Raw genomic sequence first — 22,382 nt, forward strand, 5'->3', positions numbered from 1 at the left:
TTTAACCTTATTACATAGGTCGTAAAAAACCCTTCGGCGGGCTGCTCCCTTGATGCTGAGCGGGTGTTAGAGCGAGTTTTTGGAGACTGCTGTTCGATGTGCTAGCTTTGGGCTTGCCCCTGAAGTGTAACGAGGGGGTTCCACAGCAGAAAAAAGGGGGAGGTGGCGCTGCCTGCCGTCCCGCTGGGGCCTGAGAGAGGTGCATTTATGGAAGTGAGCTTATTGACATCTATTCTGCAAGGTTAATCGATAATCAAAAGATTATTTATGTAGTCCCAATTGCATTTGCCTAGACCACGCTGAAGGCCTTCTAGTACGTGGCAAGTCGTTACAGCCATAAAGCTCAAACAGTATGAAATTCTCAGAAGATTTTTTTTTTTTTTCTAGCAAGTTTGAAGTACTGTGCTCCAGTTACTGGATAAAGTTCTTAACTTGAACCTAAGTAATAAAACCAAGTTTGTTACTCGTACCACCAAATTCCCTCACTGCTTTTTAAGTGCAAATGTGACTGTTGATATTTTTCTGTTGGATTTTTAAATGCTAACATAAAATATAGGCAAAAGCCTGTGAGGTTTGACTATGGTGGCAAATTCAGCTTTCTCAGGAAAGCAGCTACACCTAATATTGGTGAAGTACTGTACCATTGTAACATACATGAAAATGGAAAAGATTGCTAAAGTCAGTGCTTCTAAATTTATTCAAATATGTAGACTTTGTTATTTTAAAGTTCATCCTGTACCTCTGTGACCTGTGAAATCTTAGCTGTTCTTGAAATCTAGGAGTTTTGAAACGAAAGTTAGGAAGATTTATTTTCCATGTTTTTCTTTCCCTGATGACTCTGAGCAGTGCAGCCTAAACTTTGCCTCCATCTTTTAGCACTCTTGCAGTGGAAGCCTCGACAGGGTGGCAGGTTGAGAAGCACACTCTTGTATAAGTACTGATTAATCTAAAGGCAAATTGCATTAGGAAGTATCTTTTTAGAGAATGTAAGTAAAAGGTGTAATGAGTAATTTTGCAAAGATCAGCTTTTCTCACTTTTGCTTTGAAACTACATTTTTGAAAACTTCAAAAAAGAAGGAAGTTCTCACTGGAGTGGGAGTCTTCTCCCTTTTTTAATCTCTCAAATGTGCTTTAGTTTTCTTTTAATCCGTTTGTTTGTGGGGGGTGTATAGGTTGTGGAATTGCTGTCTAAACTGATTGTATGGTTCCTAAGGTCTCCCTCTTCTCTTTCAACTAGTCTGGTTCTTAATTCTCTTTTGCTCTCATCAACTGTTGCACAAAATTGCTCTCTTGCCTCTTTTTTCCTGCTTTTGACTCTTGTGCGTCATTTGAAATTTAAATTTTGTTTTATGCTGGTTAATCTTTATAGAGGACTACATTTGAGACTTTTTTCCCCCTTCTTTTCTCATGCCAGCCTGTCTTTTTAGGTCTGTGGATGAGACTTCCACACTTGAGTAAGAGGTAGCGTTTCTGACAGAGGTGCAGAGTGTGTAGGTGACTGTTCCTGTTGATATCATTCTTCCCTGCTCTTGCTGTTTCCCTGTTAGCTAAAGTTGTTCAAACTTGGGACTGTTGCCAAAAGTGCAGCACCATCCTCATGGTGTAGCAATTGTGTGTGAGCCCGTTCTGTGTAAGCTCTTTTGGTACCGTGCTGCCTTGCAGTCGCTGTAGGGGGAGCCGTGGAAACACGAGAGCGAGGGATGACATGTCTGTCCCTGCTCACTGCAGCCTTGGGTCAACTTCAGCTGACAGGGAACTGCACCTGAAGTCTCCTGTGAAAGCCAGTGGAATGAATGCTCAGATCGTTGAATTATCTAACCATTATCTTTGCAGTTAAGGTCCTTAGTCACGCTTTGCTCGGCTTGATCAGGATTTTCTTTTGATTTCAATTTCTGTGAGGTTTTTCAGTTGTTCAATTTCTCATTTTACTACCAGCTATAGTGCATTAATTTTCTATTTGTTTTTTTTTTATTTATTTTTTTAATCACTTCACCTGTTGCTGCCTTGTAGTCCTTAATTTCTCGTTCTTGCTCCATGTACGCAGACAAGCTATTTGTTCTGATCTTGGTTAAGGAAGAGGTTTTTTAAATTTTTTTTAACAATGAGGATGGCAAGACACTGCCACAGGTTGCCCGGAGAGGTGGTAGATGCCTCACCCCTGGAAACATTCCAGGCGAGGTTGAATGAGGCTATGAGCAACCTAATTAAAGATGTTGCTTACTGCAGGGATGTTGGACTAGATGAGCTTGAAAGGTCCCTTCCAATCCAACCATTCTATGCTATGATTTCATTAAAACTCCTCTAGCTTCACATCTGTTCCTTGTCTCTTGTTTAGGTTACCTAAAGAATTTTTGAGTATACTTAAGTATGCCTTGAGCTAGTTCTGCTCTAGGTCCACTGTGTCCAGTCACAAATGGTGACCTTATCTATGTGTCTGTCTACTCATATAGAAAGCAATGCTGTATTGCAAACTCCTAGCCTGCAGCCAGCTCATTTCTTTTTCTTAAGCATTTGTTATTCTTGATCTTTTAAAATGTAAACTGTAGCAGGATAAGTAATAAGAGAAGAAAGAAGTGTATCGCAACTAAACTTGCAAACATCTTTAGACAGAAGAAAAAGTTGTGTGGTGGGCATTTTTTTCCTGAAAAATAAGTTCACAGCAATAGTGGATAACTTGTTTAGAAAGGGGATGTTTTTAGGAAGAATAAATTACAGGAGCTGTTGCACTCTATCAAGCTTTTTCTCTGTAACACCTTTTACTAGTAATCTTGTCTTTTATTTTTTTAGTGTGGACTTGATAAGCTTCTCTCTCTTCATAAGAGGCTTGTGACAGACACCATGAGCAATTCAACTCCACATGAAGGTATATATAAAAAAAGATTATCACAGTTCTTAAACACTGTACATTTTCTCTGTAAATGTACTTTTTGTTGTTGAGTTTTTTATACTCTTTATTATGACCATGAGCAGACTTGCCGAGCCTGAACTATAATCTGACTCAACAATAGAACCACTGGAGCCTATTCAATTTAATGTCAGTATTGAGGACCTCCGAAGCTGATATGGGGGGGAGGAAAAAAATCTATTTCCATAATCATGAGCATACCAATAGCCTTCTGTACAGATTTTAAAGTACCTACTCAGATTTCCTCCAGTTGTGCATTTAAAGGGAATTTGAAGTATTTCAAAGCTGTGAGGATTATAGAGACAGAAGATGAATATTCTATATCAGCCACAGTTTGGTGGAACATAGGGCACATTGTGTGGATTTGTGATAGAGCTGATAGTTAAGCTGATTCCTTTGACTGTTCTCATTTCAGTTCTCTGCCCTACTTCCAGAACTTTTTGGGGAGCAGCACAGTCCTGTGATTTGTTTTTCAGATATTTCCCACCAGTTGCTGTCTCCAAACAGTCTCTCTGTTAGTTGAGATGGGTAGTAGTGTTTTTTTCCAAAGAAAGTAGTAGGAAAAACACTTTATTTTTTTTTTTCTTGCTCAGGTAGGCAAGTAGGCACTGTCTGTAATATGCTGCTAATTTCAGGAAGAGCATTTAGGTGGAAGACCTTTAGCTGAAAAGTAAAACTGCTGAACAGAATTACTTCTGTTCTACCCCAAACCAGGACAGTTAACTTAATTTACTCGGACATAGACAATTGCCTGTCAGTAGAGGTTTCCAAATAGCTGATTTTTATAATGGGGCAAGGGACAGAGCAGATGACCTCTCTAGAAGCATCTAAGACTTACTTGCCCTACTTTGGATAGGGAATAAGGGGAAGGAAGAGTCTTCTCAGTTGCTTCCTAACATAAAGATTTTAATTTCTTTGACCTGCACATGTCAGATTTTTCATAGTTTTGCTAATCAATTCAGTGTGATGTCTGTAGGCTGCTTCTTGGGTTGAAACAGCATTAGTGTGTAACTCCATAATTTAATAGCTGAAATACATTTCAGGCCTGTGTAGATGGTATTGTGAGAAGAAGACAGCTGGCAAGAAATATAAATTTGTATTGAGATCAAGTGTGTTTTTTATTAACTACCAGTGCAGCCACTGATTCTTCAGAGTGACATCCAGGGTGTTGAAAAGATGATAAACTTCAAAATAAGATAGATGTGTTTGTCTCCTAATAAATTAAAAAAAACTTCTAATGCTTATTGTTAACTTTGTACCTAACAAAAACCCTGCACAAGAAAATAAGCAAACCCAAACCAAATGCAGCACATGCTCCCCTTGCACTGGATATTTGGAGCACCTGAGGGGTTCTTATTAAACTGTCCTTTGGTTGTATATGGACTGTCCTTTCTTAGGATTGAAAGAGCTACAGATAAGTCAGTGTCGGTTGATAAGATGATATAGATAAGTCAGCTGAGACAAGATCTTGGTATCTATACTGTGCAATAAGTTCGTCTTGTTTTCTTCTCCATCCCTCTTCCTAAACTATTTTAGACGATGGGAATGGTGAGGAGAAATTGAAAGCGGGCAAAACACCATGCACGCCTTCACGTGTCCTTCACCTTCGTCAAATTCCAAGTGATGTTACTGAAGCAGAAATCATTGCATTAGGCCTCCCTTTTGGGAAAGTAACCAACCTCTTGATGCTCAAAGATAAAAATCAGGTATGTCATTTTCCATGTTTCAGTTATTAGAGCAAGTCTGTGGTTCGTGCTCTGACCCCTCTGGTATTGCGTTTGACTGAAATGATTGCAACAATGTCTAAATAATTCACTGATAGTGCAAAATTTTTGTGCTTCAGTTTGTGAAAGGATGCCTTGATATTTATTTGGGTTTTAGTGTATTTTTGGATTAAATAATTATCTAGTTTAGCAATATTATTACCGAGTTACATTAAATCCACCTTATGTAAGAATATATACATGATAAAGAGCTACATTGGCACTATTGATTTCAACATATGTCTTGAACTAACCTGCCTGATTAATTAACATGCATGTTAATTTTTTAATGCGAAATAACCTACCTTTTTTAAAATGCTTTTAGATATAATGGAGTAGTTCACATCCTGAATAAACACAGAATTCCTAAAAACAGGCATTAATTCAAAAATTGGCTAGACAAGAAAGGTGGGTTAATATGAAGCATAAACTGATAGACGTTTACTGTCCTGTTCCTACTTTTTTAACCAGTATGCCTCTCTGCTACTTAGGTAACAGGGCTTGGATTCAGGAATCTAATAAATTCATTAGCAGTTTCGTATTTTTAGTTGCATTGCTTCCCATGTCCTTCTTGTTCCACCTCTTCTTTAATGACTTATTGTACTTAAAACATAAAACCTTTTAAGAAAACCCACAGATCAAATCAAATATCCCCATAAATATGAACACACAAATGTATTTTAATACTGAGCAAATCAGTACTCTGCTGTCACATGATTGTCTTGTAGTGAGAGTGGAATTGGGAATAAGTGGTGCTTTTCTCTCTTCTGTAAAAAAAAAAAAAAAAAAAAAAACCAACCAAAAAAAACCACCAAAACAAACAAACAAAAATCCAAACAAACGAGAAAAAAAAAAACACTGAAAACTGTTTTGATTGCAGGCACTTTTGGAAATGGCTTCCACAGAAGCTGCTGTTGCTGTGGTGAACTACTATGCTCCTGTGTTTCACCTCCACAGTCAGCCTGTTTATATACAGTATTCCAATTACAAAGAACTTGAAACTGACAAGTGCCCTGATCAGGCTGTAAGTATAATATTTCTGTTTCACAGGGTAGAATTGCACTTGAATTTTGTACTGGTTTTAGCTAAGATTGAATTTTCTTCATAGTATCTTGTGATGCCTACATAGCATTAAGGCCTTTTCTGCTGCTCCTAGTGCCTAGCCAGTGTCAGAGCACTATCAGTCCCCGAGCTGGGAGTGGACACAGCTGGAAGACCTGCCATTTAGATACAGACACTATATAATATGATGTGTGCATTGCAGTTTTGTTTGTTGCCTTGCACTTGCATTGCAAGTAGTGGCTCAGGCAAAAATAATTGCTCATTTTTAATTTGTGCTGACACAAAATTTACTGAAATCTTGCAAGCTTGCCAACACGATAAACATTATTTGTCTCTTCCTCATCCAAATTTGCTGGATTGGTTTGCTATCTGCAAAAGAAATAAAATCAAGAGGCTTTTTTTTAAGGATGCGGTGTGTGTAAGAGCCTCAGGAAAACTATAGTCCTATCTGCAAATAAGACTCCTTCTATCCATTTCCCAAGTATTTTCAACTCTGTGTATGACACTTTCTCCTCCTAAAAACATTGTTCTTCTACTGGTCACTTGCCCAGCTAGGAAAGGTATTTTCATTAATGGGCAACACTTGAGCCAGATCCCTCCCTCTGGTCTTAGATCATATACAGGAGATCCAGGGTGGCCCACCACTGGAGGAATGAAAAGACCAATGTATTCACTCACAACACATAATGTAGCGAAGAAAGGAGCAAGTTGATTCCAACACCGGGCCATGGGGGAAGGAAGGACCCAGGCAATCATCCTGATCCAGGAGAAAGCCCAGTAATTCCCTTCCTGTCTCAATCTTGTCCCACTGTCACTGGGAACTCTACTTGCTGTGAAGCGTCAAGGAACCCCTCCAATAGCCAGAACCCCACACAGCACATCCACTGTGTGGACAGGCCTCCCAACCCCACTGCAAGCAGAATCAGTTCTTACAGAGGTGGCTTCTTGCCCCACCTCTAAGTTAGTGTGGAAGGTGGGGGCACCTGGTGGTGGTCTCCTAATCAGTTCCCACCCAAGGCTGGCCAGACCCTGGGTGAAAAACCAATCAGGAGGGTCTTTCTTGGCTGGTTGTGGACACCACCCATGTGCCAACCCTCATTCAGTTTAACCCCAGCACTTCAATCTTCTACTTAAAAAAAAAAAAAATCTTTTTGTACTTGTGGCTCTTACATTCAAGTTTTATTTAAATTTTAGAAATTCTAGCAGAGCAGCTGAACACTCTTGGTGACCTAGTCTCTAGGCACAGACCTGAAGTACAGATTATTTTGCAGGGTTAGAAGTTCCTGAAACTGGGTAACTTCTTTACCATCTGCCATACTTAGTCCATCTTCCAACGACATGCTGTTACTGAAATGTGACTTCAAGTCACAACACTACATTTGGAAATGAACATCTCTCCATAGTGCTCTCAGGGATAGTCTAATTTTTTTTGAGGAAAGCCTGTCTAAACCAGACACCTCCAAATTCCCAGTGAGACAATGTAAGGAGTGAGATTTAAAGTTGTTTTTTTGGTGTGATTGACAGCTTGGCCCAGAAAAAAAAGCAGAGTATGCACCTTTAAGCTTGTGCCCAGCAGAACTTAATTCCTGAAGAGAGCAAAAGCCTAGTAAAGCAGAACAAATAATTTCTGATGTGCTGACTGATTGTTAATCTGTTACAATATGGTCATAATTTTGATTTGCTGGAAAATCTCTAGAATGACAAAAGCTTACTGAATCAAAGAAAAGTTCTGTCCACATGGCATTACAAAGTATTAAGCTTAACCTAAAATAAAGGCAATATTTCTGTAAAAGTATGACTTCTTTTGGGGGAGGGGAATGGGAAGGAAAAGGTATGATTTACCTATTTACATGGGTTTTTAATCGATAATCAGATAAAGGAAAAACGTTTTACAAGATTCATTTTAACTACATTTTCTATGCTTTTCTTTGTAAGAGTTTTGTTTAGCTATGCATCATTTGTATGTGTTTGTATGTGTAAGTGAATTGTGGTTTCTGCTCTGTGGTGATTTCAGAGAGTCCAAGCTGCACTGCATGCTGTGAATGCTATGCAGTGTGGAAGCCTGCCTACAGCAAGTGCTTCTTGTGAAGGTGCAGCCCTTCCAGGTCACAGTTCTGTGCTTCGAGTCGCTTTTGAAAATGTTCTCTGCAGTGTTGACTTAGAAATGCTGCATCAGGTAATAAGGACTGATCAAAAAAAAAAAGTTAAAATTGGCTCAAATGTTGCCATTGTAAACCAGTTGACTTTTTTAAAAGCACCTGTGGATCCTTAATTGTTTGAATGAGGACTGTCACTTTGAAATTATTTGTTTCAGTTGAGTGATCTAGGCTTAAATGAGTTTTGCACAAGAAAATCAAAGTAAACAGAGCTTCTGTATTCAGCTTTTCATATTGTCTGTCTTTTAGTTCCTTGGTTTCTGCAGAGGCAGCAACAAACACAAGGTGGTATTTCTAAATTATGCCCATATGATGATCAAATGAAATACTGATTGTTATGAATCTGGATCAACATTTTATCACGCTTTGTAATGAGTAACTCTTTTAGTTTGGATTATATTTTAGGGTTTTATATTCGTATCCATAATTCAATGCAAGTGACATATAAGTAGAGTTGCCTGGACAAATGTTTTTCATTGTTCATCGGCTGGTAGAATGTCATTTACTTTAACTACCTCTGAAAGCCTGGAATAGTGGTGGCCTATACCTACAAAAGATATTACCATAACTCCTGATAGCGGTTATGCTATGCTCTTGAGAACTGTAAGTTTAAAACCAGTAACTTTACAAGGCTATTTCTTTTTGCACAAGAGGTTTTATTGATGATTTTTCAGATACTTCATATGTGGAGGTTTTGTAATTGCTAGTAAATCATGTGATAAAAACCATGGCCCAAATATAAGTTTCTTGAATTAATGAGATATAAAGCAGTTGGGATGTTTTTACAAGAACCTATAGTCTTGGAAGAAGACTTTTTGCTGGTCTACTTGTGTCTCAAACAATAGTTGATTGTTACCAACACTTTGTTTTTCTTATTACCTCTTAGTATTTCCTCTTTCATTGTGTCTCCCCCCAGTGATACCGATTTAACTAGCATACTAGTTGTCACTTTGTAGCAATTTGCCTCATCCAAACATTTGCTTTTTTTGTATCTATGGGTATTGTTCACTCATTACCCAACTTGTGCAAATAGTAGGTCATCTGTTTAGGATGATTAGGATAATTCAGAATAACCTGGGAACAAATGTCTGTGCTTATGGAAGCTGTACTAATTTAATAGTGCCACAAATCCAGCAAATCTAATCTTGTGAGTGGTTTTTCTGTTGTTGTTTTCGTGTTTAACTAAGCAAGCAGTGGAAGAGGAGATTCATGTTAAATTACATAGATTAATGTTTACTTCAGTGCTGCAGAACTGTATTTTCAGTCTTTGAATTGCTCAGTGACCCTTATTCTACTTTTGCAACAGGTCTAGAAAATTAAGCAATATTTAAAAAGGGAGCTTGTTTGGAATCCTTTACAGTGGGACAATCTCCTCTAATTAAAGCAGCAGTTTGTGTTTGATAGCTGCAATGTAATGCTACTTAAAGTGTGGTAAGGTTAAAGGAAATGGAAATTTTCAATGTTATCTATGGCATCATATGGAACACTAGTATGAAAACTGTCATCCAAAACCTTGGTTGCATTTTGTAAGTTATAGCTGCTTGTCAAGAAACTAACTTTTTTTTACCACAGTTCACCTTCAAATATTTATTATAAGAAACAAAATATTCAGTGTTATCTTTGCAGAAACCATATTGAGATATATATATATATATATATATATACACATTGGGTTTTAGGTTTAAAACCAAACAGGAATACATTGATTTTCATTATCTTTAAAAACTCTATTAAATAGTCTTGTGGATAAATGTGGAAAGGCCTACATTCAGAAGCTGTATTTAGACCTTTCTTGGGGGAAGTGCTTTATGAATAGGACACAATGGCTAATTTTAAATTGCTGTGGAAAAGGTTTCTGTTCTATCTTGTACCACAAAATGACTACAGCGTAAAAATCCCATTTCTGAGAGACTGAAAAACTGGGCACAAAAGGTTTTGAACTGTGTCTTATATCCATGATACTAGGCCTAATAGGCTGACAAGAGTTGCTTGTCCTTACCTCTGGCCTCTTTTTTTCATTCCAGGCTTAATACTTATCTGGGGGGAGCCTACTTCCTGACTTTGCATTGATCTCTATGAGCTTGTTCTGAAACTGTTAATGCTTCCCAAACTTGCCTTTCCTTTTCCACTGCTAATTCGGACATACTTCTTCTGCACTTCCATGATGTGTCCTGGCTACACTTTTGTTCTCATTCTTGGTGGCTTTGCTTTTGTACAGACACCTTCATGTAGTGCACACTCTTTTTGAGTTTAATTATATTAAATTTCAACCTTTAAAATTTCTGTGTAATGCTTGCATTTGCAATAAATCAAATACCAGTCAACTGTAAATTAGATGGGTAGGTCCTATACTTGATCTTTGTCTTGCTCCTTTCCTTCTTTGTCTTCTAGTTTGGACAGTGGGTCTGTATAGTTAATTTGTAGGCACATCAGCTATATAAGATGTATTTTTGTTCACTAAACTTTCAGAATTTGTTTGAAGTACAGAATGTAAAAGTGTGGAAACCTTGAAATGCTGTTTGCCATTCCCATCTCAACTGACTCACTTTTGAGAGTCTGTTTCTCAAACCTCAACTTTGATTATCTGCTGTTTCTCTGCAGGTACTGGACAAATCCCTGTCTGGGCTGGTCTTACCAAGTCTTACTTGAATTGTCATTGCAAAATCTTACAGGAAATTTTATCCTTCCCTATATGCTGTAGCCTCTCTTAAAATGTTTTGTTTACCTGAAACAAAATTCTGAGTTTCACTCAATTTCTGTTCAGCTCTCACAAAAGAAATAATTTTCAGAAATTCATATGAAGTATTAAATACTATGTTTTAGTGCATGAATTGTTTCTGAAAGTCCATGTTTATCCCTTCTTAGATTTTTGCTAGATTTGGATCTGTCTTAAAGATTGTCACCTTCACTAAGAAAAATCGGTTGCAAGCTTTAATCCAGTATGCTCATCCCATGTATGCACAGGAAGCCAAAAGGGTAAGTGTAGTGTATTCAACTTGATTTTGGTTTTTTGTTGTGTTTTTTTTTTTGGGAAGGAGGGACTTTTTTGGGGGGAGTGGGTGAGGAGAGGGAGTTGTGATTTGTTTGATGTTTGTTTGGGTTAGTTTGTTTATTTGGTGGTGGTCTTGTCAAGTCCCTGACCCCCTCCAGGGAACATTAGGGTTAGCTTGATCATTAGAAGGATGACAAGTCATGAAGCTAACACTCTTGTTGCATATGAATAACTTTTACATCCCTCACTAGTTAAGAGGACAGCCCTCTATCATCAACTGCAAACATAATTGTATAGCATATACCCCAAGACCTGCATGAGTCTACTAAAACAAAAATCGGAGCTGCTGGTGGTGATGAGTGATGGTAACTTTAGCTGACCAAAAAGCCTTTTGCCTTTCAAATGAAATGGAGTATTTTCAGTGAGGTTCAATACTAAGAAATAACATAGCTAAATGTCCAGAGAATATATGGATGTTACATGTCTGTCTTGTTTGAATATCAGTGAGAAATTTACAGTAATCAATGTTTTCACCTTAAACTTCCTAATTTCAGATGAGCTGCATCCTGATTTTTTAAAATGCACATTTTCAGTAATTAAGGAAAGCTCGCCTATTTTAGGTGCATTTGTTGTGGTAGGTTAACCTTGGCTGTCTGCCAGACACCCACAAAGCTGCTCTAACTCCCTTTCCTCAGCAGGATCAGGGAAAACAAGCAAGGGAAAAAAATAAGATGAAAAAGCTTGTGGTTCAAGATAAGGACAGGGAAACTGCTCACCAATTACTATCACAAGCATAACAGAAGACTGATTGAATTTATTGCCAGTTAAAAATAGAGTAGGATAGTAAGGATAACAAAACCAGAGTAAAAACATTCTTCACACCCTTATTCCTTCTTCCCAGGCTCAGCTTTGCTCCCAACCCTTCTACCTCTGCCTGACAAGTGGTGCAGGGGGTGGGGGATGGGAGTGATGGGCACTCCACAGTACTCTCTCTGCCACTCCTCTCCTTCCTTCTCACACTGCTCCCCTGCTCCAGCAGGGGTGCTCACTTAGGGGATACAGTCCTTCACAAACTACTGCAGCATGAGTTGCTCCCTTGGGCTGCAGGTGGGTATCTGCCCCACTGTGGCCTTCCATGGGCTGCAGTGGGATGGCCTGCTTCCCCATGGTCTTCTTCAGGGGTATCTCTGCTCTGCTGCCTGGACCACCTCTTCCTCCCCCCCCCTCCACCGACCTTGGTGTCTGCAGGGTTGTTTCTATCGCGTTGTTCTTGTGCAGCCCTTTCTCAGCTATTGCACAGTGGTTTTTATCCTTTTGTAAACATGTTATCACAGAGGTGCCCCCAGTGTTCTGACTGGCTCTACTTTAGGCAGCAGTGGATCTATTTTGGAGCCAGCTGGAACTCACTCTGTCCAGCATGGGGCAGTCCCTGGTCTCTTTCCACAGAGAGGTAGCAGGCACCCCTGCTACCAGAACCATTTGACATGAATACAATGTGGCTTTTTTTTAAAAACAGCTTTTAGAACTAGTTTCCTTAAAAATCTAAGTATTGTTAATTTCTAGAAAATACTGTTGATTTCTTCAGTCAGGATTAATTGGGTAATTAAATATTGAGAGCTGAAACCTCAAAGATTTTTTGGAGAAGGAACAGCAGTGCTACAAATCAGTGGGTTATAATACTTGAACCATGATGTAAAAAACAGACAGAAAATAGTTTGAAGTGAACTAAGTCTGAGACACTTTGTGTTTCTCTTCTAGCCTATGTGGTCACCTAAATAGTAGTAAATAAAATAATTTGAAAGTTCCCATAGAATGAATATAGAATAGACTCTGCTAAGTATTAGGTGGTATTTAGCATTCATTTTAAAAATAAATTGCCAAAAGACTAGAGTAAATGGAACTTTTACTCTACCTCTGACTCTATTCTTGGCTTCAAAATTAAAGGCATGGAGTATTTATCTGTTGCTCTGTGTGCACTTTAGACCAGTAAATAAATTCACTATGTTTTAGAGATTAAGTATATATGGGAAATTAAATGTAGTTATGATTATAGCCTGTTTCTCATCAACAGCATCTTTTCTTAAAGAACTGTATTAATAATTAATTATACCTTGTTAAAGATTTAACAAATTATAAGTTAAGCCTGGATTATATTAAATAATTATAAGAAACTGTCATCTTTTGAGTGGTGTTCTTTTGCCCCTTCATCAATCATGATCCTTTTATGACTTTCTTTTGGGCAGAAAATACTACTTCAGTCATCTCTCTGAGCATAGCTGCTCTTAAAAAGATGGACTTTATAAAATAGTTTAGGTAGGAAAAAAACTAAGATCGTTAAGTTCAGCTGTTCACCCAGCACTGCCAAGTCATCACTAAACTGTGTCCCTAAGTGCCACTTCTGCCTGTCTTTTAAATCCCTCCAGAGATGGTGACTCCACCACTTCCCTTGGCAGCCTGTTCCAGTGCTTAGCAACCATTTTGGTGAATAAATTTTTCCTAATGTTCAAACAAAACCTCCCCTGGAACAACTAGAAGCCCTTTCCTCTTGTCATATTGCTTGTTACTTGGGAGAAGAAACCAATGTCCACTTTGCTACAAGCTCCTCTCAGGTAGTTATGGAGAGTGATAAGGCTTCCCCTGAGGCTCCTTTTATCCAGGCTAAACAACCCCAGCTGCTCCTCATAGGACATTTTGCTGAAAACCCATCACCATCTTAAGTACAATAAAAATCTCCACATTAGTATTGCTACTAGTATCTGATATTGTTGAGTGAGAGACAAGTAAGATTAGAATTACAGCTAGAAAAACAAATCATGCTTAAAGCTGTGTTTCAACCATTGGCATAAGGCACCGTAATAATACTAATTATTTGATGACACTTGTACTCAGGATGTTTAGGTAAGGATAGTGGCAGCATAATTGTCTACTTGGTATTTAAAAGCAACACTGTAAAAACAAAAGATTGATTTCTGCTTGGGTACAATTGTGGGGTGAAAATAAAATAAACATAGTGGGGACTTACACTGTTTTGTCTCCGAAACTCTATTTTTCATCAGGCTCTGAATGGCCAAAATATCTATGCTGCGTGCTGCAGTCTGCGCATTGATTTCTCCCACTTAAGGAGTCTTCAGGTAAAGTACAACGGTCACAAAAGCAGAGATTTCACTCGCACCAACTCTCCTTATGGGGATGGCCGGATACCCCTGCAGCCACCCACAGGTCCTTTCTCTGGTAAGAAACCTTCACTTTTAGTGATGAATACACAACAAGATCATTATGCATTCATGTTCTGGTGTCGTATCAGGTTCATAGAAGGGTACATTTGTGCACATGTGTTTGTTAGGCCCAGTAGAGTTGTTTGGGAAGCAGAAAATCCTACTCAAGATAAATGAGTACCGGAAACTCTAATATCTGAAATATTATATCTGAAACATGAGAAATTCTCTTGAGCAAATTCAGAGTGTTATCGAAAAACTGCATTTGTAACATGTTGTGAAACATAGGGTTAGGGTTAGGCATAAGTAACTCAGGCATGCTCATTTAATCATCTTTGATGATAATGCAAACCACCAAAGAGATTATGCTTTCAGAGCATTGACTGTGATGCAAATGATTTTACACATTAAAAAAATGAAACCAAGAATTCCAGATCTTTCTGCATCAGCTCTGTTTAACAATTTTTCCATGCCTGATTTTGGTATCAGTGTGCAACATGAAGGTAGTATTTGGCAGAATAAAAGCACTTTATCCACTTCTTCATTAACGTTTTCATTGCCATTCTTGGACTGTGACTAAGTGATTGATACTTGTATGGGTGCATTATACTGACAAGTTCTGGCAACATGTGCATTTCAAGAACACAGTTACTTGCTTTAGTGTGATAAATGTTTAGTTGTTTGTGTGAAAGACTTTGTTGCTACAGATACCAGGAGGTATTACCTGAGGCATTATTCATGAGTACTTGACCTGTGGTGTCTGTTTCATTTGTTGTTTTTGTAATTCATAACACATACTTAACGTTTTTCTCCCTGTCAATAACCACCTGTTTGTGAATGTAGCTATTTCAGTCCATGGTGGAGGTTTGAGTAGTAAGACAGACATATAGCCAGGCTTGCACGACTACTTGCCAATTACATATGCTCCTTAAGTGCTAACACGGAAGAATCCACAACTTGAGCTTGTATCCAGCTGGCTCCTACAACACAGGTTTGTGTCCTGTCCCGTGTACCACTGAACTCCACAGACTTGTGAAAATCACTGAGCTGTCTTCAAGGCTGGGATCTCCATATGTTCATATTACAAATATGTTCAATGCTTGTGACTGGCAGGAAAACCATAAAAAAACACTGCTTATTTATGAAGTAATACGAGCTCGGAAAGTACATCTCCTCAAAAAGTGTAACTTGTATACTTTATATATCTCAGTAGCTATCAAAATTGAGAACTTCATATTCATTGTAGTTTGTACTGTTTAGACCGTACTGGGTTTGGAAATATCTAAGGAGTAGCTGTATTTCATCACTGCAAAATGTCTTTGAGTGTATTTACTTCCAGAAAATTTCTAGAATGCATTTCTATTGTGTGAATAAAAACAATTGAACTTTGCATCGCAGGTGTATTAACTTTAATGGATACTAATCTATGCTGTGCTTTTCTAGTCAAACTTCTCTGATTTATATTTTACCCTGACTTTGTTTCAGAGAAGGACATTGAGGCTGATGGGAATTTCTGCCTTCAGTAGTGGCTGAATTTTATCTTTGTGAAACATAGAATATCGACTTTCCATAAGGTTTTAACCCAAGCATTTTATAAAATATGTAATCAACTGAAGCCAGAATAGCAACACTGGAATATGATTCTCATTGCTGAAGTCTCTTCTGTTTACTAAAAATTTTAAAATCTGTTTTAATTAGATGTGTCTGCTCTCCCCAGGCCTCCAAAATACCATCTTTCCATCACATTCAGGGAGTTCTTGGTTTACCTCACCTGTAGGTATTACTAAACCTCCTGGTAAGTTTCTGTTTTCTGAAAATGTGGCATTTGTCTTTGGTGCTAGTGATCTGTCTGAATACACCTGTGTTCAGAGCAAATAATTTTCAAATATAGTGGTCAGAACACAATGTTCATTTGAGTCATTCTGGTTATTTCTCATATTACTCAGTAAAAATAACTTTCTGTAAAGAAAAAAACAAGCTGATGAGGTTTATCATTTAATAAGAAACTAAATGTCATGATAAAGAATTATCTGCAAGAGAAGAAACTAAGCATCTTTTTTTTTTTTTAAGAATTGTAAGACTTCAATGTTGTTCAAAGCTAAAGCAGAAAGTTTCCCTTTTATCTGGCTATAAAATGATAGCTAAATAATCTAGACTCAAGAAGTTTTTCCTTTGTAGCACAGGATAAACTTCTGTGCCAGATTATTTTTCTTCTTTCCTGGGATGTAGTTTATGTACACTTTTGTTTGGGTCTGTTGGTGTAGCTGAATATTTCTTCACCTCTGGAGGGGAGGTGCTTCCTGTTTTATTGGTCAGATACTAGGAAGAGCTAAACTCCTTAAAATCATTCTTATTTAATATTGTTGGTTTTGACAAATGCAACCTGCTTTTGTCTTCTGAAATGTCTTTTCCACTTTGAGATGTCCCATGATGCTATTAATACCCTTCCAGATACTTCGGTTCCACCTGTGCATCGTTCTCCCACATCTGCAGCATCTGGACATATGACTGTTCCTTCTGCTACTGATGTTCTACCACATTGTGTTGTACTAGTGAACAACCTCAACACTGAAGTAAGCTTCATTAATGGAACTGGTGCAACTATGAACTTGTACCAGTTGCCAGAATCCTTCTTGCAAACTCACATTAGCTGAAGGAATAAGAGAGGAAACCCTTATGCTTTTACTATAAAGAAAACACCAAAAACAAACACACAGGCCAGCTCTGTTCTGGCTTGAGATAGTTTGAGATATTGGTGAGGCTGAAATACTTCCTGCTTCACACAATTTACTTTAGGGAACCTATGTTAGCAGTGTAGCTAGTAATTAGAGAAAATCTATGGTCAGACATGAAAAATGTTTGAAGAGGTAGACAACATATATTATGACTAAACTTAGTGTATCTCTGTAAATATAACTCCTGTGGTCTGCCTTTATTAAAGAAGCCAAAGAATTTTTCATTTGCTACAAACAATGAGGAGTTAGAGAAACAAGAGGGAAGAGAAAAGGAGGTAGAAGCATGACAAATCAAGTACCTTTCAAAACATTGGTAGGATCTTTCTGGTTTTGCAAAAATAATTATTTCAAATAATTAAGACACTTAAAATCTAACTTTTTTGGCATGACAGACTGAGTCTTCAGTGGTGAAAATGCATGAGATGAAGTGTTAGCTTGTTTAAATATTTTGTGTGCATGGCAAATACATATTGACAAGAATGCTACACACTGTAAGGAACAGCTTTTGGAGACAAGTTGATGTATGTGTGCAGTAGGTCTTCTGTTCGTTTTTTACTGTGTACTTGTGGAATAGATTTTTCCATTTTGCATGGCTTTAAAAATAACTCATTTTATCATTTAAACAGTTCGTCACACCACAGAAACTTTTCATCCTGTTTGGTAAGTTATGTCAAATGTACCTTTAGAAGCTAGAGGGCTAGCATTCTTTTTATTTCTGTGACACATACTGGTTAATGCAAGCTCCATTGTCCTGTCCTTGCCCAGAAAACGCACAAGAGAATGTACATTTAAAACGACAACTTGAGTCTGTAGTTGCAGGCCACAAGTACCAAAAATGGAGAAATGGTTACGGTGTCAGAATAATTTAAGTGTGTGGTGCAATTTGTTGAATGAAAAAGCAAGGTAAGATGAAAAACACAGCATCTGAAGAAAAGGAGTATAGAACTGGCATGTACGTCAGTTGCAGAGAATGATGTTTGTTAGTGTAGTAATATTTTAGAGTGCCAGAGTATTAAAGTCCTCTTAGCAAGGCATATTAAAAGCTGAACATAAACATGCAGTTTTATGACTAAGATCCCAGGCTTTTTCCCCCATTTCCAAGCTTAAGAGAATAATACACAAACTTTAAAGCTTTCCTTCATACTAATATTTTAACTAACCTGTTTAATGAGGTGATAATTCTTTGCAACACTAACATTAGTCAGATGAAACAGACTTACCCCTGCACTGTTTTTGTAATGCTCTGTACAAATCTCTGTTCTGGATTCCCACAGGTGTGTATGGTAATGTGCAGCGTGTGAAGATCATGTTTAGGAAAAGAGAAAATGCTTTGATTCAGATGGCAGATACAATGCAAGCTAAATTAGGTACTGATTTTTAAGGCACAGTTATGCTTCAAACTAGCATGAGTATGACATAAATGAGGAATTTGCAATCTGTCAGTGACAAGCATAAATTAAATGCATCACTGATGTTTTATTACATACAAACTTCCTTGTGTAAGTTGATAATGATCTGTTTCCTTTCATGTAAACAAGCTATTTTCCTGCAGTTTAAAAGAAATAATCCTCTGAATCTATCTAGTAAATGTTAGAATACATACATGATACAATTTTTTTTTTTGTAGTTTTTCCTATATCTAGCTTTTTAAGAGTGATCAACTGGTTGTTCTTGAACTACTGGTTTGCATTTTAGTTGCATTTAGACCAGAGGTTATATTATGTCCTTATACTTGTTTTAAAGTTATGACATAGCCCACCTGGTAGACATGGAAGTTACAGCCTAAATTTAGAATGTGAAATCTGATACTAAATGGAAACCAATATTAGTAGTCAAATAATGCCTTTTTAACTTGCTTCCCTTCATTCCTGTTCAAATTATGTTTTCATTGGTTAGCTATCAGCCACTTGGATGGACAGATGCTTTACGGAAGGGTGCTCCATGTTACTCTTTCGAAGTGTCAGACAGTTTATCTTTGTGAGGGACAAGACGACTGTGGTCTGACTCAGGACTATAGGAATAGCCTTTTACATCGTTTTAAGAAGGCTAACTCAAAGAACGTCCAAAATATCTATCCTCCATCTGCCACCCTGCACATCTCCAACATCCCGTGAGTATACACACATGAGAGCTTCTTTGAAATATGTTTTTTTAGGTTATGTTCTTAAGTTACAAAGTCTGATGTAACCTTTAAATTCACTTGGCTCTTTACAAGTTTTCTGAGAGTTTGAGTCATTCTGCTGTATAGTCAACAATAAGCGAATCCTTTCACTGTCACTTTTTTGTTGCTAGCAAAGAAGATAACTGCTGAATGCTTTTTTAAACGGGTGTTAATACAATGAATGTTTTCTTGAATATGCTTTTGGTTTCACATATTACACCCTGTTACAAATTTTTGCAAAGATTAAAGATGATTTTGGAGATAAGGTACTGGACTTACATTACAACAAATTCATCATTGTTATTATTTAATGTAGATATAGTTTTTAATCATTCTAACACATTAAAAATAAAATTCTCTACAGAATTCAGAAATCTTACATAGAGAGGAATCTGTTTTTAAAAAAATGTATTAAGAAGCATGTTCTTTAAAACTGAACTTATTTTCCTATCTAGAATGTTGTCAGCAATGGGTGGAGCAATGGCCAAATATAAGTTTTTTACAGGCTTCTTTTGTTCCATATCTGTGCAGGGAGCGAAAAGGGAAAACTAGGGCATTTTGTCCAAAACAAACAAACAAACAAAAAAAAAGACTTAGAAAATAATTTGAGTAAAATGGAAAACTTTTCATTGAAAACATGAAGCACGCTTGCAGTAATTACGATCTCAGAATGGTAGGGGCTGGAAGGGACCTCTAGAGATCACTTAGTCCAAACCCCTGCTAAAGCAGGTTCAGCTAGGGCAGGTTATGCTGGAACACGTCCAGCTGGGTTTTGAAAGTCTCTGGAGAGAAAAGGAGACTCTGCAACCTCTCTGGGCAGCCTGTTCCAGTGCTCTGACACCCTCACAGGAAAAATATTTTTCCTTTTCTTGAGGCAGAACTTCCTGTGTTCCAGTTTGTGCCTTTTTCCCCTTTATCCTATCACTGGGCACCACTGAAAAGAATCTGGTCCAATCCTCTTGACACTCACTTTTCAGATATTTATAAACATTGATGACCTCTAGTCTCAGCCTTCTCTTCTCCAGGCCAAACAGCCCCAGGTCTCTCGGCCTCATAAGAGAGATGTTCCAGTCCCCAAATCATCTTCACAGCTCTCTGTTGGACTCTTTTCAGTAGTTCCCTGTGTCTCTTGAACTGGGGAACCCAGAACTGGACACAGTTCTCCAGATGTCACCTCACTAGGGCAGAGGAGAGTGGGAGAAGAACCTTCCTCAACCTGCTGGCTACAGTCTCCTTAGTGCACCCCAGGATGCCATTTGCCTTCTCAGCCACAAAGGTACACTGCTGGCTCCTGGTTAACTTGTTATCCACCAGGACTTCCAGGTCCTTCTCAGTGGAGCTGCTTTCAAGTAGGTCAACCCCTAACCTGGGTTATGATCTTAAGTGACTTTTATGCAGTCTGAATTTAACAAAGGCAGGAATGGAGGAGGATGAAAAACAGTGGAGTGTATCTGAAAGATTTTTGTGGCACACTGGTGCTAAACCTTAGTGTCAAAGCCAGGATAAAGTGTTGATGTGGCTTGAGTTGCTGAAGAGAGATTTTTTTGCTCTTCAATGATTTTGATACTATTGCAGAACTCTGTAAATTGAGTTTTGGTGCGTTTCTTTTGTTTCTTTTAAAATAGGCTTTCTGCTACTGCTGATTGTGTGAAGACCATTTTTGCAAATAAGGGATTTACTGTGAAGGCCTTCAAATTCTTTGAGTAAGTTCTATTGCAAAAATGCCAAATAGGCTTTCATCCTGGAAGATGGATAATAGTGCTTTTTTTTTTTTTCAAATTCTGTGTGTATAACTATAGACAAAATTCCATGTACATTTATCTATATGCAAAAGTTGTATAGCTATGACAGTTTTTATAATTCTAATATTAAAATTTTAAATGGGATGCTATATTAGCATAAAGGAATTTGCCAAAAGGCTGAATATTTTTCAGTGTGTATTCAAAATAGGGTAAGTTTAAGGAAAGTAAATACTTGCTTCTTTAAAGAAATACTATCTGCATGTGTGTAAAATGTCATATAAAAGATGACAATGAACTGCTCTAACATTCCTCCAGGTTGCTTGGCAGCATTATATTAACATGATCATACCTGCTAGAATAATCCCATGTCTATGGACAGTGCCAAGTGTTTCTTACAGCTCTTCAAGCCTTATCTCCTAGAATCATAGAATCATTAAAGTTGGAAAAAACCTCTAAGATCATCAAGTCCAACCATCACCCAACACTACCATGACCATTAAACCATGTCCCCAGGTGCCACATTTACATGTTGTTTGAACCCCTCCAGGGATGGTGACTCCACCACCTCCCTGGGCAGCCTGTTCCAGAGCCTCACCACTCTTTCAGGAAAGAAATTCTTCCTAATAGCCAATCGAAACCTTCCCTGGTGTAACTTGAGCCCATTTCCCCTAGTCCTATCACAGGTTACCTGGGAGAAGGGACCAACACCAACTCCCTACAATCTCCTTTCCGGTAGTTGTAGACACCAATAAGGTCTCCCCTCAGCCTCCTCTTCTCTAGACTAAACAACCTCAGTACCCTCAGCTGCATCTCATAAGACATGTTCCCCAGATGCTTCACCAGCTTTGTTGCCCTTCTCTGGACCCACTCCAGCACCTCAAGGTCCTTTTATTTTGACCCTGTTTTTTGAAGTGCAGGGTAATTGGTGGCACGGATATAGGCCATTCATCTTCTAAACTTGTATTGTTCTGTTATCTTCTCATTTTAATAGGTGCAGAACTCATTCTGATTCTTCCGTACAAGTGTTCAGTGTGCATGATGTGGCTGAAAAAGTACTTGCATCACTATTCTGTGTTGGCTAGTGTGATGAAAATTTGGGTTACATTAATAATGTTTTCTATTGTACTTCAGGAAAGATGGCAGAATGGCTCTAATCCAGCTGGGCTCTGTGGAGGAAGCAGTTCACGCTCTCATCGAGATTCACCACTATGACTTTGGATCCAAACACCACCTCCGAGTTTCCTTCTCAAAATATAAAATCTGACTTTTCTGTGAACTTTCCTTTAAAGACTGCATCACAGTTCCTTTTCTGGTTATATAGCTGCCAATATGTGATCAAAGTGCTATGTTGATCCATAGAAAGATCCTTCTGTGAAATAAGTTTAGCAACAATATTTATAATCTGTTTTCTTACTAAAAATTTTGTTTTGACAGCACATCTTTTAGGCTGTTGTCTGAAATCAGCCTTACAAAACATTTTGGACTATTTTTACACTATGCCAAAGAGTGTTTCTAACAAAATGGTAAATCTATTCTACACAGATTATACACTAATTTGAATGTGAAATATTGCTGGGGATTCTTTGAGAAAAGCAAACACTGATTATAAGTGTCCTCAAATAGTATTTATGTTGCCAGGGTGTGTGTTCAT

At 37.9% G+C, this 22,382-nt stretch overlaps 1 protein-coding gene across 1 annotated transcript; it reads left to right on the plus strand.

The window, feature by feature from the left end:
• Positions 1-2,838: 2,838 nt before the first annotated feature.
• LOC103780358 (polypyrimidine tract-binding protein 3-like) lies at positions 2,839-21,995 on the plus strand. Its single transcript, XM_008948027.1, has 12 exons — positions 2,839-2,863; positions 4,442-4,611; positions 5,549-5,692; positions 7,745-7,906; positions 10,752-10,862; positions 13,935-14,109; positions 16,545-16,666; positions 17,455-17,488; positions 18,103-18,195; positions 18,725-18,938; positions 20,615-20,692; positions 21,863-21,995. Exons 1-12 carry the CDS (start codon positions 2,839-2,841, stop codon positions 21,993-21,995), a joined length of 1,461 nt encoding a protein of 486 aa, XP_008946275.1.
• The last annotated feature ends 387 nt before the right edge of the window (positions 21,996-22,382 follow it).

Source organism: Merops nubicus, unplaced genomic scaffold (genome assembly GCF_000691845.1).
Source record: "Merops nubicus isolate BGI_N331 unplaced genomic scaffold, ASM69184v1 scaffold3809, whole genome shotgun sequence".
Classification (NCBI taxonomy): domain Eukaryota; kingdom Metazoa; phylum Chordata; class Aves; order Coraciiformes; family Meropidae; genus Merops; species Merops nubicus.